The following is a 14,734-nucleotide window of genomic DNA, read 5'->3' on the forward strand; positions in this document are numbered from 1 at the left end:
TAATGGTCAAATCTCCAATTAGAATGTGATCAGATTCTCTCTGAATGGATTTAGTGACATGCAACACTGCTCGCATGTAGTGACAAATGAGCTAGAGCTGTAGCATTGGCTCCTAGATTTAGTGCCAAATTTGCAAGAGCTCTCACATTTTCATGGATTGATGCAAGTAAAGAAGCTAGTCCAAAATCATAGATTGAGGGTTGGATCATCGAATATCAGACCTTTGACAAGAAAATCTATTGGAAGTGATGATTTAATAATCAGAAGAAAAATTAATATTATGTGCCTCCAAGGGAGGAGATAGGTTGGAGAAAAGTACTCAAGGAGTGGAGCTTATTAGGATAAGACATTAAAGGATGGGGTAATGAATGTGAACAGCACAAGAGATAGGACTTTTGCAATTAAGGTTGTTCTAGGAGAAGAAACTATGACTATTGTTAGTAGATATGCACCACACGTTGGGTTAGAAGGGGAGATTAAAGCAAAATTGTGGAAGATTTAGAGGGTTTGGTACAAGATATGCCTAAAGGAAAGATTGGCTATCGGTTGGATGGCTATCAGTCGGTAGTTAGAGATCGTCAAAGGGATGGTTAGAGAATTCCCTCTAATGCGCCCCCACCCCCAACTCCCCAGGGCTGATCACTGGTCTTAGTGAGTTTTCTTAGTAGAATCTTAAACTTGTGAAGGTTCTATCAATGCGGATGACAGTTGATTTCAAAGATCCAGTGAGAAAATTATTCAGTGATTGGCAACATAAGCTTTGTTATGCGAAATTTTGGTGGTTCTTCGAAAGGGATGTTATGAAATGTAATAAAGATGAGTATAATGTAAGTGTTCAATGAGCTCAGCTTTTACAGACATTCACATTACACAGAGTGGAAGAAGCTCTATAGGAGTTAGTAGATTGGTGCTAATGGAAGAAATTAGTTGGGAAACTGTGGAAGCATATACTATTTGAGTAGCAGTCTTTATCATTGTTGTTGATTTGTTAGCAATAATGTTATTTTGTATTGTTGTTATTGTTGTTGTTTAGGCTGTTATAAGGCAGTTTATTGTATGAGATTGCATTAGCAATCTATTGAAGTAGCGTGCTGTATATAAACACAGCTACGCCTCTTCCTTTGTATCTTTTGATTCATTTTTCCTTGATTAGTAAGAATTCTTGTGAGGTTCTTTTCTCTCTCGTGCATTCTTTCTTTCTTGTGCCCTAGGGTTTTCCTTACATAGTATCAGAGCCACTGCCCTACCTCGATGGCCTCCAATCCAGCTCTTAGTTCTTCTTCTTCTTCTTCTCCACCACCATGATCCTCTTTGTCCTTGTCATCCGCATCGCAATCAGATTTCGCGGTAATGGCCAAGGCTTTTAACTTCATTCCGATCAAACTCGATTCCAATAACTACATTTTCTGGAAAGCTCAAATCCTTGTCACAATTCGAGCATTTGATTTGCTACCATTCCTAAATAAATCACCACCTTCAACAAAGTATCTGCCAGATCCAGAAGCAAGTGACGTTGGAGCTCCTTTGATCAATCCAGACTATTTGAATTGGATCAAATCGTATCACCTACTTCTAGGATAGCTGTTTTCAACCATTGATAAAGAGGTATTAGTGCAGATGATTCATTGTGAATCGTCTGCAGAGGTATGGACTTCTTTGGAGAATCTTCATTCACGAAACTATAGCTAAGTCCTTTCAATTGAAACAACAGTTAAGATTTATTAAAAAAGATGCACTGTCTGTGAATGATTATATTCTAAAGATCAAAACTATAGGACATGCCCTTGCCGCCATCGGAGAACCTTTGAATGATAAGGAATTTCTACTTGCTATTTTAAATGGTCTAGATTATGAGTATGAAAATGTCGTTAGTCTAATAACATATCAAATGGATGAGATTGATTTAGAGAATGTGCAATATCAATTATTGATGCATGAGTAGAGGTTAACATCCAAAAATTTGCCATCATTCCCTGCTAATTTTGACTTTGTTATGTCTTCCTCTATGAATGTTAATGTGGCTTCATATTCATCACGGAATGGTAGTGGTTTTGGCAATAATAGAGGTGGTTATGTAAACAGAGGTGAAGGTTGGGGTAGAGCCTCAGGTAGGAGAGTTTACTGCCAATTGTGTGGCACCAGGGCACTTTACAGATAAGTGTTATTATCGGTTTGATAGAAATTTTCAAAGAACATCTGATCAAGGATTTGGAAAGTCTAACAATGGTGTTCAATCAGGATTTAGAGCATATATGGCCTCTCTTAGTGATTCTAATAGAGTATACATGAGTGAAATAGGATTGGTACAAGGGGCTCACTATGGTAGCTTTCCTCAACCATCTAAAAACCTGTCTCAATCTTCTTCGCCAGATTCCTCATGGTTTGTTGACTCTGGGGCAACAAGCCGCATTACATCTAATCTCAACAATCTATCCCTCCATGCTTCGTATAATGGTGTAGACAAAGTGGCCATTGGGAATGGTAAGAAACTGCCTATCTCTAATATAGGTCTTGGTCAATTGTATACTCAAACAAAACCTACTTTTGTTATTTCATTGCCTAATACTCTTCATGTTCCACGTATATGAAGAAAAACTTAATTAGTGTTTCACAACTTACTCGTGATCACAATGTTGTTGCTGAATTTCATGTTAATTCTTGTTTGATCAAGGACAAGGGTTCTAGACTGGTGTTACTTCGGGGACACCTTAAGAATGAGAGCTATATCGGCTGATTCCAACATTTGATCATGCTGCTCATAGCACCTCAGCCCATTCCATCAAGCCTTTGTTTGCTAATGTTGCTTTCCTTTGAATAAATGTAATAGACAGAACTCAATCTGTCAAGAGCTGTCGCATAGTGCAAATGTAGCCCAAAGTACTAATGTATGCTAGGAATGGCATGCAAGATTAGGGCATCCATCCTCAAATGTATTGAGATATGTTTTGAATAAAATTCATGTTCATTTTTCACATTTAGCTCTTTCATTTAGTGATTCATGTAAACTTGGCAAATTGCATCAACTTCCTTTTGTTGATTGTGAAATCAAGTCAACTAAACCATTGGAGTTGGTATATTCAAATTTGTGGGGTCCCTCATCTGTCATGTCTATTGAAGGATATCGATATTATATTATTTTTGTGGATGTATACACTAGATACACCTGGCTATATCTCCTGAAACTTAAGTTTGATGCTCTATCCATTTTGACAATCTTTCACAAGTTTGTTGAGGCTTTACAAACTGAAAATGGGGGGGGGGGGGGGGGGGGGATTCAAAGCTTTCTTACCCTATCTACATAGCCATGGAATCCAGCCTCAGTTTACTTGTCCCTATACCCACCAACAGAATGGAGTGGTTGAAAGGAAACACACACACATAGTTGAAATGGGCCTCACTCTATTAGCTCATGCCCATATGCTAGTAAAATTTTGGGTAGAAGACTTCTAGACTATTGTCCATACGATTAATCTGCTACCAGCTTCTCCCATCAAATTTAATACACCCTTTAACGTCACTCGCTTTACCACAAATCACCCAATTATTTCTTGTTGCAGCCATTTGGTTGTGCTTGTTTTCCCTATCTTAGACCCTATAACAAGCACAATTTTGATTTTCACTCTACCAAATGTATCTTTTTTAGATATAGCCACACTCAAGCCGGTTATAAGTGTTTGCATCCATCGGGAAAGCTGTATGTTTCTAGACTTGTGCAATTCAATCCTAATGATTTTCCCTTTCCTACTTTGTTTCCTTCCACTTCATCATCATCTTCTTCTTCTTCTTAGTTAGTTTCCAATGGGTTTTCTACTTCAGTCTTTTAATCTCTTCCTTCTTTTACTTTTGTTTCTTCTTCTCCTCAAGTAGCACAGCCCTCAACTCCTGTCATGTCTACCTCTATTTCACATGATTCACGAGTCTCTTCTATTGAGTCTGTGCCTTCTTGTCATGAGACACAACCACCTACACCTAAACCTTGTTTACCTAGATCCAAAGTTGCTCCTGCACCCTCTATTCATCCTATGATCACTAGATCAAAGTCCAAACAGCTTGTAACGTCTTCTCCCCATGCCTTAGTGAGTTCTCTTGAACCAGATTCAGTCCATGAGACTCTTTTAGACTCACAATGGGTTAAAGCCATAGAGGAGGAATTTTCAGCTTTGCAACGCAATCATACTTGGGACTTTGTTCCCTTTTCTAAGGATATGAACCTAATTGGGCGTAAATGGGTGTTCTAGGTCAAGCATAATTCTGATGGGTCTATTCTTAAATACAAGTGTTGTGTCATTTGTATTAGATTAGAATAAATGTAAACAAGTATTATTGTATTGCCGCATGGTTCATTTTTGTTGTAGTGTTAGAATTAAATATCTCTTCTAGAAGGCATGTTTCTAGAAGGGGCAGCTGACCTTTCTGTTAGTTTCGGTCAGTTGGGCGGTTAGTTAAAAGTCTTGTAACCCTCGCCCCTATATCTTATAAATAGGGATCATGGGATGGGGATAGGGTAGAGCTTAGTGCGCCTATTTCCTGAAAGGATAGTTTCCGATTTTCTGTCTCGTATTCGGGATTGAGTGCGAGAGGTAGAGAGTGGTTGGGGATAACTTGTATTCTCTAAGATCCTGTTCTTTCAGTGCATATGGGTGAGGTGGGATTCAAGTTCTCGTTGTAATCATCCTATGGATGTTTCAAGATAGTGAATTGATATGTGCTAAGCAATCTGGATGTAGGTCTTGTTTCAAGACCGAACCAGGATAAATCGGTGTGTTTTCTTATTGTGTTTGTTATCTGTGTATGTGTTTCAAATATTGGTGTGTTCTTGAATACGGTAGTGAGCTATTTGAGTTGAGAGAATCAAAGGGAGTGCTACAACATACTCTAACAACAGTTGGTGGCCAAGGGTCTTCTTCAAAACCCAGGAGTGGACTATGCAGAAACATTCCGTCTAGTTGTTAAGGCCCCAACTATCAAAGTGTTGTTCTCCTTAGTAGTTACATTGGTTGGAATATTCAACAAGTAGATGTTAATAATGCCTTCCTTAATGGTGATTTGACAAAAGAAGTGTTTATGGCCCAACCTAAGGGGTTTGTAAGTTCTCAATTTCCCTCACATGTTTGTAGATTGAGGAAGTCACTCTATGGCTTAAAGCAAGCTCCTCGAGCTTGGTATACAAAGCTAAGGGTTGTGTTACAAAGCGAGGGTTTTTCCAGGGCTACTTATGATGCTTCTTTATTCATTAAACGAGCTTCTGATTATGTCTTGTTTGTTTTGGTCTATGTTGATGATATTCTCATTATTGGTTTAGATTCTACAGTACTTAAATCCTATATTCATCACTTGGATACTTATTTTGCCCTTAAGACTCTAGGATCAATCAATTACTTTATAGGGTTTGAGACATACAGAGATGAGAGTGGCATATACTTGACCCAATCTAAGTACACTTTGGATTTGTTAAGGAAGGCTATAATGCAGGATTGTAAACCCTGCAACACACCTATAGTTTTAGGTGTTTCTTTGACTGATAAGGGTGATTCATTTTCAAATCCATCATTGTATAGGACTATTTATTGGATCACTACAATATTTGACATATACACGCCCAGACATTGCTTTTGTGGTTAACAAATTAAGTCCGTTTTTGTCTGCACCCAAATTACAACATTGCACAACCTACAAACGATTGCTTAGATATCTTAAAGGGACCATTGGCTTGGGTCTGTTGTTTTCTCCATCACCTAATGATATGTCCCTAGATGTTTATATTGATGCTAACCATGCTGGCTACAAGGTTACAAGAAGGTCCACTAGTGGATTTTGTGTGTTTCTTGTCAAAAATCTGATTGTGTGGGGGGTCCAAGAAGCAGTCAGTGATAGCTAGGTCTGTTGGAGAAGCTAAATATTGGGCAGTTGCTCTCGGTGTTACAAAACTTTTATGGTTGAGGTCTCTGTTTTTAGAATTGGGTTATCCATGTACTACTACTTAAGTTGTGTGGAGTGATAATATGGCTACAAAGAGTATGGCTGAGAATCCTGTCTTCCATTCTCAGACTAAGCATATCGCGATTGACATACATTTTGTGCGTGAAAAGGTGGAAAGTGGTGAAATAGAGATTAGATATGTTCCTACTGCTTATTAGGTGGTTGATATTCTTACTAAAGGATTGTCAAGAGATCAGTTTCTGTTTCTCTGTGGAAAGCTTAGTATTAAAATGTCTCCAGTGCATGTCAGACCTTAATAATTCTACAGGCAGTTTGAAGACCAAAAACTTTTCCTCTGTGGAGTCTGGTTTGAGGGGGAATGTGGAAGCATATACTATTTGAGTAGTAGTCTTTATCATTATTGTTGATTTGTTAGTAGTAATGTTATTTTGTATTGTTGTTATTGTTGTTTAGGCTGTTATAAGCCAGTTTATTGTATGAGATTGCATTAGCAATCTATTGAAGTGGCACGCTGTATATGAACACAGCTATGCCTCTTCCTATGTATCTTTTGATTCATTTCTCCTTGATTAGTAAGAATTCTTGTGAGGTTCTTTTCTCTCTCTCACATTCTTGCTTTCTTGTGCCCTAGGGTTTTCGTTACAGAAACAAGGCTCACCAAGGGGTGCTGGTATTGTTCTTTCATAGGATGGCAAAAAGCTCAGGCTTAAAAATTCATATATTTGCTTCCTGGTTGGGAACCAAACTCATGAGGGTACTGGCAAAGATGGTTAAGAGGGGTTAGTTAACCACTTTTATGAGAATTTGCATGCAGAGACCCATGCCCAAGACTTTTATGAGTTGGCTTCTGTATGATTTGTAAAGAAACAAACTTTAAATCTTTCCTCCACGATTTCCAGGGACTGATTTGCATGTTGGATACTGGATACCCGTAAGGAATATAACCATTTGAATTGGGATTTCCACTTTGTTTACTCTGGCAAAGTCCATTCTTGAAGATGTTGGACAAGACGGATTCAGGTTGGTAATTCTTTGGCTAGAAATATTATTATGGTTAATCTCTTGGGTAGTTCTTCTTAATGACTCATTTGTTACTTCTTTTATTGTACTAAACCATTTTTCAGTGGACTTGAGTGTGAACAAGCCCATGACGGAATTCATCCTAGTGAAACAATGCATAAGGATATTGGGAGTTCAAGTTCAAGAATAGTTGTTCATCACAGACCAATTGACCATAAAAAGGATGGAATAGTAGCAACTACTGAGTCCCTCACCTCTACATCACCAACACTAGCAGTACGGTGAACAATGGATTCATCCTCATTTCCGGGCTCTTCTGTTTCATCTGGCCCAGAATTTTCAGCAGAAGTAGCAGATTCCCCTGCTACTGCAAGACCCATTGCTTCACCCAACTTCTGTAGAACGTCTTTGTCATTCCAGTATCTAGACAACACGACAAATATTCAAAAAAAATGGGAATGGGAAATCAAAACAACAGAAAAGAAAAAAAGAAGTGTGCCATGAAACATAAAGGATAAATTGCACTCAGACCCCCTATGGCTTAGGTCATTTACACAGAGATCGGCTTGGTTTAGAAATGGTATTGGAGGTCTTTGTGGTTTGTATTTTTTGCTCAAACACCCTCCATTATAAACAACCTTAGTCAAGTCCTAATGAAATTAAATTAAATGAATTAAGTTGTAATTAAATTAAATTTAACAAAAATAAAAAATAAAAAGCAAAAGCTAAAAATATCAAAAGCTGTTGCCTACTTCTTCACATCAGAAAACCCCAAACCAAAAATCAACAAGAATAACAAAGAACACCAAATCCTCCCAATCTCCATCATAAATCAATATCAAGTTTATCACAATCACTAAATCAAAGCCCAATCTCCATCAAAATCATGCAACCAAGAAGAGAAGAGAATGAACACAGGATCCTCCCTCCCTCCACCCCCAAATCAGTACGATGGGTTTTGGCATCTCCAAAACCCATCTGAAATGAAAGGAGCAGTCACTGGCAAGGATTTCTTTTTATTATTATTTTTTGTGTGGTTAATTTTAACTTAATTAATATTTAATTAGTTTAATTTTACCTAATTAATGCTTAAGTAAAGATCATTTGTAATGGAAGGGGGGGGGGGGGGGGGGGAGGGGGGGGTCTGAGCAAAAAGTACAAACCACAAGGACCTCCAAAGCCATTTCTAAACCACAAGGGGCCTCCATGAAAATGGCCCAAACCAGAAGGGGTCAAGGTGCAATTTACCCAAACATAAATATTCAGTAAAATAGAACAGGAACCACATCTTCCACACATGAATTTACTTTCCACAACATAAAGAACCTTAGAAAAACTCTTGAGTATAAAAAAGTTCAAGACATCTTCAATCTCTAATTCTGGCCTCCAGAAGAAAGAAGCACAATATAACAGGTCAACAAGGAGGGCCAAAAGGCTGCTTTCTAAAATTACAAACAACTGTTTGTCATGACCGTCATATATGTCCTTTTTGTCTTTTTTCATTTCAAGATCAGATAAGCAAATTCTAAGTTGGAAAGGATAAGTGAGCGGGCACGTGTGTGTGTGAGAGAGAGAGGATTGGGTTGGGGGGTGGGGGGGGGTTGATATCCTCTGCTGCCACTACAGTAAAGTATGAGATATATAAACATCTGGAACAAGTCCACTCAGCTGTGGGAGCACAAGAAAGCCAGGAAAAGCCAGCACCTCAGTTATTCAATCATACAATAGAAAAGACAGTATTCTTGTGACCAAAGTAACTACCAAATGAAATTCGTATCCCATCTCTTTGATGGGAAAACTGCATCAAAAACCTAAGGTGTATTATCATCAAAGACATCACACATATTATCATGGTCTACATGATAATGTGTGTGACATATGCAATGCTTATAAGCTCAACAGTAGTGATGTGAAAACAAATACAACTAGGTAATGACAGAACCATAAAAGATTTGCATGCTGATATATCATATGAGATATCCTGATATGAGGAGTGTTATAAAAGAAAAACTAGACAAACAATAAATCTATAATGTCAAAATGATGTTTCTGACCTCATCATTGCAACTGGACCTCCAGTCTCTATCTCATCTAGTATTGGTTTCAGAGCTGGATCTTCTTTGATGCGCGCCATTCGTTCTTCCAGCTGGTCTTTATGTGAAGGATTAGAGAGGTTCTCTAGCATGCTAGACATGGATGGATCCTGAGGAGGTAAAAAAAAAATTACCACCAAATACCAATTTTTCTTCCTCAATACATAAAACAACTGTTTATTAGAAGCTTTAAATACCTGCATTAATGCATTACCAAGGCGCTCAGCCATAGTCATAAATTGTGGATTTTGCATAACCTGCTGCATGGTTGAGTAATACTGCTGTGTATCAAATTGGGGGATACCATCTTCGGCTGCTGCTCCATGAAAAGTCTTTTGAAGTTGCTCTGCCATCTGATTAAATGATGGATCTTTTGCTATCTGTTCAGCTAATTCTTTGATGCTAGGGTCCTACATTTACCAAATTGTCAACAATTACAAGCAAGAAGTAAGAAAACTAATTGAAGTTTAAAAATTAAAGCATTTTTTTACCCACCAATCTATATACTGACTGAAAGGTCATTTCTGACTATTTTATGGCATGCCATGGCTAGTCTCTAACAAACATCAACTTTAATTTTTTATAAGTAATAGGTGAGTAAAATATAACAGCCCTTAAGGGGAGCAAAACCTGTACAGAAAACTCCTTGGGGGATGCACCTGTAGTTCTTGCTACAAAAGAATAACAAGGAAACCCGAAGTTCCAGCTATAAACAAAGAAGCCAAATAACAATCATCCAGAACTATATAATGGAGGGCACATGGAGGGTGACATCCATCCTCAGCCAAGAAAACAAAGTGGCAATAATATTGCTCTTCAGCCACAAAACCTAACATTTCATGTCCTTGAAAGCCCCTCTCTTTCTCTCCCTCCATATACACCACCAAATGCACAAGGGGATTGACATCTATATCAAAACTCTGCAAAGCATATGCCACAAGCTTAAAAAGTTGGACCCTAAGGTAAGCATTACCCACTATAAACCCCAATTGGGAAACAAGAAACACCAAATGCCCTAAGTCATCAGACAATGTGGAAGGTATGATCCATTAACTAGACACTGCTCCTATCAAAACAGCACCAATCTAAAACAACCAGCCTGCACTTACTCGTACTATGAATAGCCAAGAGCAGCTCTTCACACAAAAGAGCAACTCTTGAGAGCGGTGCCTGTTCTTGACAACACTTTTGAAGTCCAAATATCCTTTCTTACAAAGGGCACCACATGAAGAATGAATGGCAAAGGTCCCCCTTCTTGATGGGCTCCATACTCATCTGTCCTCCCCAGGTAACCCTGAAGATGATGAAGAAAAGCTGACAAGAAATCAATTTCCATTCCTGAAAATTGACTTTAGCTTCCCTATTAATAGCTACCTAATAGAGATGTGGATATTGTTCACAGAAAGGTTGGGCCACATAAGCTTACCTTCTCAAGAGGTATTACCTATTCCCCAAAAAATGTTACTCTTATAATCAAAATGATAACAATTTTCTATCACAAAATTATTGGGTAGTATGTTGTTAAACTTCTGAAATTCAGATATGCATGATAAGAAATTGTCCGCAAAGTGGTTTCCCATTGAAAGGATTGCTAATAGAGGAGCTTCTTGTTCAGGAATTATGGAATGGATTGGAGGTTTGTGATATAGAAATTTGGAAAGGGTTTCAGAAGGTTGTCAGATCCTAGATCTGACGAGGGAAATCCTCTCTAAAGCAAGAGAGAATTCGCGGGAATAAAGAGGGAGAGTAGAATGGAATGATCCAGAGAGAGAAAACAGATAAGAGAATGAGAGAATTTGGGAGGGAAATTATCAAATTCAATTCATCAATCATACCTTTCAAATGAGCTGGGCCAATCTTTTATATGGCCTCAGCTTGGCTTCGGCGCCAAAACGGTTGCCAAAGCCTTCTAGAATCAGTACAAGTTGCCTAACTAACTGTGTACAACTTGCATTGCTGGAACATTCTACCAGCAAGCTAATTCCCTCCAAATTACACTTATAGCTACGATTTACAAGTATAGCAACAATTAATATCAAAGTAAGGCTATAGCCTAGGTACGTGATAGCTACCCGCTCCTTCAATCATTTCTTGTCCTCAAGAAATGTGTAGTAGGCTAGCCGAGTTGGGGAATTGCTTCAGCATGTCTGGCAGATACTCCTATGTGTCTAGCTATAGGGAGGACCACTTTACTAGCACTTGGATGATTGGTGCTCCTTGCTTGTAGATAATTCTCCTGTCTTTGATAGCTATAGGAATGGTTGGTCCTTCTTCCTCTCTATTGCTTAGAGGAAGTGTATGGTTGTTTGCTTGTGTACCCCCTCCTTTCTTGAGCAGGGATATGCGCAAAACAAGATGTATCTAGGAGTCCTCTGGCAATTATAATCAGTAGGCCACTGACCCTACCTTTGCCAGCACCAAGCACAGATCATAAAACTTAGGACTCAATTTAGATATCGGCTTTTTGGTTAGGGCCCTGAGGTGTTAGTTTCAGGTAGACATCTTCTCCCTTTGAAAATTCCCTTTCACTTCGTCTCCGGTCAGTCATTTGCTTCATTTTATTCCGTGCCTTTGCTAACTCAGCCTTCAGTAACCTCAAGATCTCCTGCCTTTGCTATATATAGGCTCCCACTTCTGCCACTGTTGTTGGCTCCCTTACTACTAGTAGCAAGGCTGGAAGGCCTCGAAAGGAGACATGTTCATGGAGCTATGGTGGCATGAGTTGTACCACCATTGGGCCACGGCTAGCCACCTGTGCCATTCCTTTGGCTGCATAAAGCACAAGCACCTCATATAGGATTCCAAACATTGATGCACTCTCTCTGACTGCCCATTCGTTTGTGAATGATAGGCAGTGGACAGTGAAGTTTCATGCCTAAGAACTTGAGCAGCTCCTTCCAAAATGAGCTGATAAAGACTTTGTCCCTATCTGACACTATGGATTGGGGCACTCCATGCATCTACACCACATTATCCAAGAAAACCCCCAACAACCTCCTGGGCAGTGACAAGATGGGAGAGACCTATGAAATGGCTGAATTTAGTGAACCAGTCTACTACCACCAGAATAAAATTTCTCCCTTCAAACTTGGGTAATCCCTCCACAAAATCCATGGTCACGTTAGTCCAAGCACCTTCTGGTATAGACAAAGGGTGGAGTAGTCCTGGTCGAGCCATGGCCTCATGTTTGCACCTTTTGCACACGTCACAATTCATCACATAGTCTAGCACATATTTCTTGAGTTGTGGCCAATAGAAAATCTACCTTACCCTCTTGTAAGTGTTTTGAATCTCGGAATGACCTCCCAATGGGGAGCTGTGAAGTGACTGAAGGATCTGATTCCTCAGTATCATATTTTCCCCAATCATCAACCTCTCTTTATATTTGATCAGTCCATTAGATAGGGCATAACCTGGCCTGCAATGCCCCTTCACACTCAACTGTTCTAGCAACTCCCTGGCCCATGTCCCATGCTTATAGCTCTCAGTTACCTCTTGGACCCAATCCGATATCACTAATGTAATAGCAGCCAGCATACCCTCTTCTTGGCAACAAGACAATACATCTGTAGCTGCATTTTCTTTTCCCCTTCTATATTGTATCACATAGTCCAACCCCATCAGTTTAGCCATACCCTTCTTTTGGAGATGAGAATGGAGTTCCTACTGTGACAAAAACTTGCGGCTCTCATGATTCGTTTTAATGATGAATCTCCCTTCCTCTAGGTAATGCCTCCATTTTCTACTACCATTAACATTGTCAGGAGTTCTTTGCCATAGATACTAAGCCCCCGATGCCTGGGGCCCAAGGCTTGGCTAAGGAAAGCCAAAGGCTTACCTTCTTGCGACAGGACTACCCCTATGCCATTTCTGCTGGCATCGGTCTCTGGGGTAAATGACTTGCCAAAATCCGACAGTCCAAGTATTGGTACCTTACTCACGGCCTCCTTGAGTCGTTCAAATGCTTCCTCAACCCTCTGATCCCATTTAAACCCTTCCTTCCTCAATTGATCAGTTAGTGGTTTGCTAATCAACCCATAGTCCTTCATAAACTTCCGATGGTATCCTGTAAGCCCTAGAAACCCCCTCAAGGCCCAAACATTAGTGGGCTTTGGCCAGGCAATAATGGCTTCAATCTTTTTGGGGTCAATTCCAACACCTTATTTAGATATCACATGTCCCAAGTACTCAACTTGTGCTTGTGCAAAAGCACACTTGGACCGCTTGAGATACAATCGGTTGAATCGCAAGACCTGGAAGGTAGTCCTAAGGTGCTCTAGGTGTTGGTCAAATGAAGAATTGTATATAAGAATGTCATCAAAGAATACTAGAACAAATTTTCTGAGATAGGGTTCAAAAATTTGGTTAATTAGAGCTTGGAAGGTGGCATGGGCATTAGTGAGCCCAAATGGCATGACTGTAAATTCGTAATGGCCATGATGCATTCTGAAGGCCATCTTTGGGATATCAAATGGGTTCATCCTTATTTGGTGGTAACCTAAGCGTAGATCGAGTTTGGAAAAAATTGAGGCATGTTTAAACTCATCAAGTAGGTCCTCACTAATAGGTATTGAAAATTTGTCTTTAATGGTAATGGCATTTAATTGTTTATAGTCGACACAAAAACGCCATGTCCCATCTTTCTTCCGGACCAAAAGGACGGGAGAGGCAAAGGGGTTGCGGCTTGGTCTCACAACTAATTGGGAAAGCATGTCCTTATCCAGCTTTTCAATTTCTATTTTCAGCTTAAGGGGGTATCGGTAGGACCTTATGTTAACAGGGTTAGTATTTGATTTTAGTGGAATGCAGTGGTCTAGGGGATGCTCAAATGGTAGAGACTTAGGCTCTTCAAACAGGTCGTGATATTCAACCAGTAATAGCTCGAGGGAGGTTAGGTCATATACCAGCCATCCCACATGTGGCTGATTTTGGACCTTGCTGGAGGGTTGCTTTGCTACCTCCTCATTCCCTTTCCATTCTTCCTTGGCCTCAATGGAAAATAATTGTGCCACTTGGGACCATTTCTTCCGGAGAAGCTAATGCAACCTCTTTTCCTTAAATCATTCTGAAAGACCTAGCCTCCATCTCCCTTAAGGACCACTCTCCTTCCTTCCTTCCTTCTATAGGATTACTTCCATTTTATTGAAGTCAAAACTAATGGGACTCACCCCTCTTATCCAAACTACTTCGAGTACTATGGTGCATCCCCCCAACCTTAACAATTGTAGGTCTGCTTCAAAGACTTCACCCTGCATCTCCTAGCAAAAGCCTAAACAAGCTGACTTGCTAATCACCTTATTCTCGTTAGCCACAGTCACTGAAAGTGGGTGTGTGCTAGCTAGTGGATGCTACAACTTCTTAGCTATGCCTTCATCAATGAAACTGTGGGTACTCCCACTATCGATCAAGACCATTAGGGTGCCTTCATGTGCTCTCCCTTCCACCTTAATTATCTTGCTATTGGCCACTCCTTTGATGGCATGCAATGAGATGGCCCCATTAACTTCCTCTTCCATATCACCAGCCATCATCTCTTCTTCCTCCTCTTCTCCCTCTAGCAATAGCAGTTGTTTCAGGCATTAATGCCCCAGGGTCTACTTGTCCCCACACTTGAAGCATAGGCTGCTTGCTTCCTTTGCTCTATTAGTTTGTCCTTGTACGGTGGATTTTGGGGTGCTAGT

At 39.8% G+C, this 14,734-nt stretch overlaps 1 protein-coding gene across 3 annotated transcripts in view; it reads right to left on the reverse strand.

Annotated features, from left to right (window-relative positions):
• The window catches only part of LOC127801138 (ankyrin repeat domain-containing protein 2B), a 52,111-nt gene that overhangs the window by 11,626 nt on the left and 25,751 nt on the right, over positions 1 to 14,734 (reverse strand). For all 3 annotated transcript variants that reach the window (XM_052336011.1, XM_052336010.1, XM_052336009.1), the window contains 3 exons: positions 9,251 to 9,463; positions 9,015 to 9,163; positions 7,215 to 7,383 (listed from right to left, as the gene is read on the reverse strand). In XM_052336011.1, the coding sequence (XP_052191971.1) occupies positions 7,215 to 7,383; positions 9,015 to 9,163; positions 9,251 to 9,463 (531 nt within the window). The remainder of the gene's footprint in view (positions 1 to 7,214; positions 7,384 to 9,014; positions 9,164 to 9,250; positions 9,464 to 14,734) is intronic.

This window comes from Diospyros lotus, chromosome 5 (genome assembly GCF_014633365.1).
Source record: "Diospyros lotus cultivar Yz01 chromosome 5, ASM1463336v1, whole genome shotgun sequence".
NCBI lineage: Eukaryota > Viridiplantae > Streptophyta > Magnoliopsida > Ericales > Ebenaceae > Diospyros > Diospyros lotus.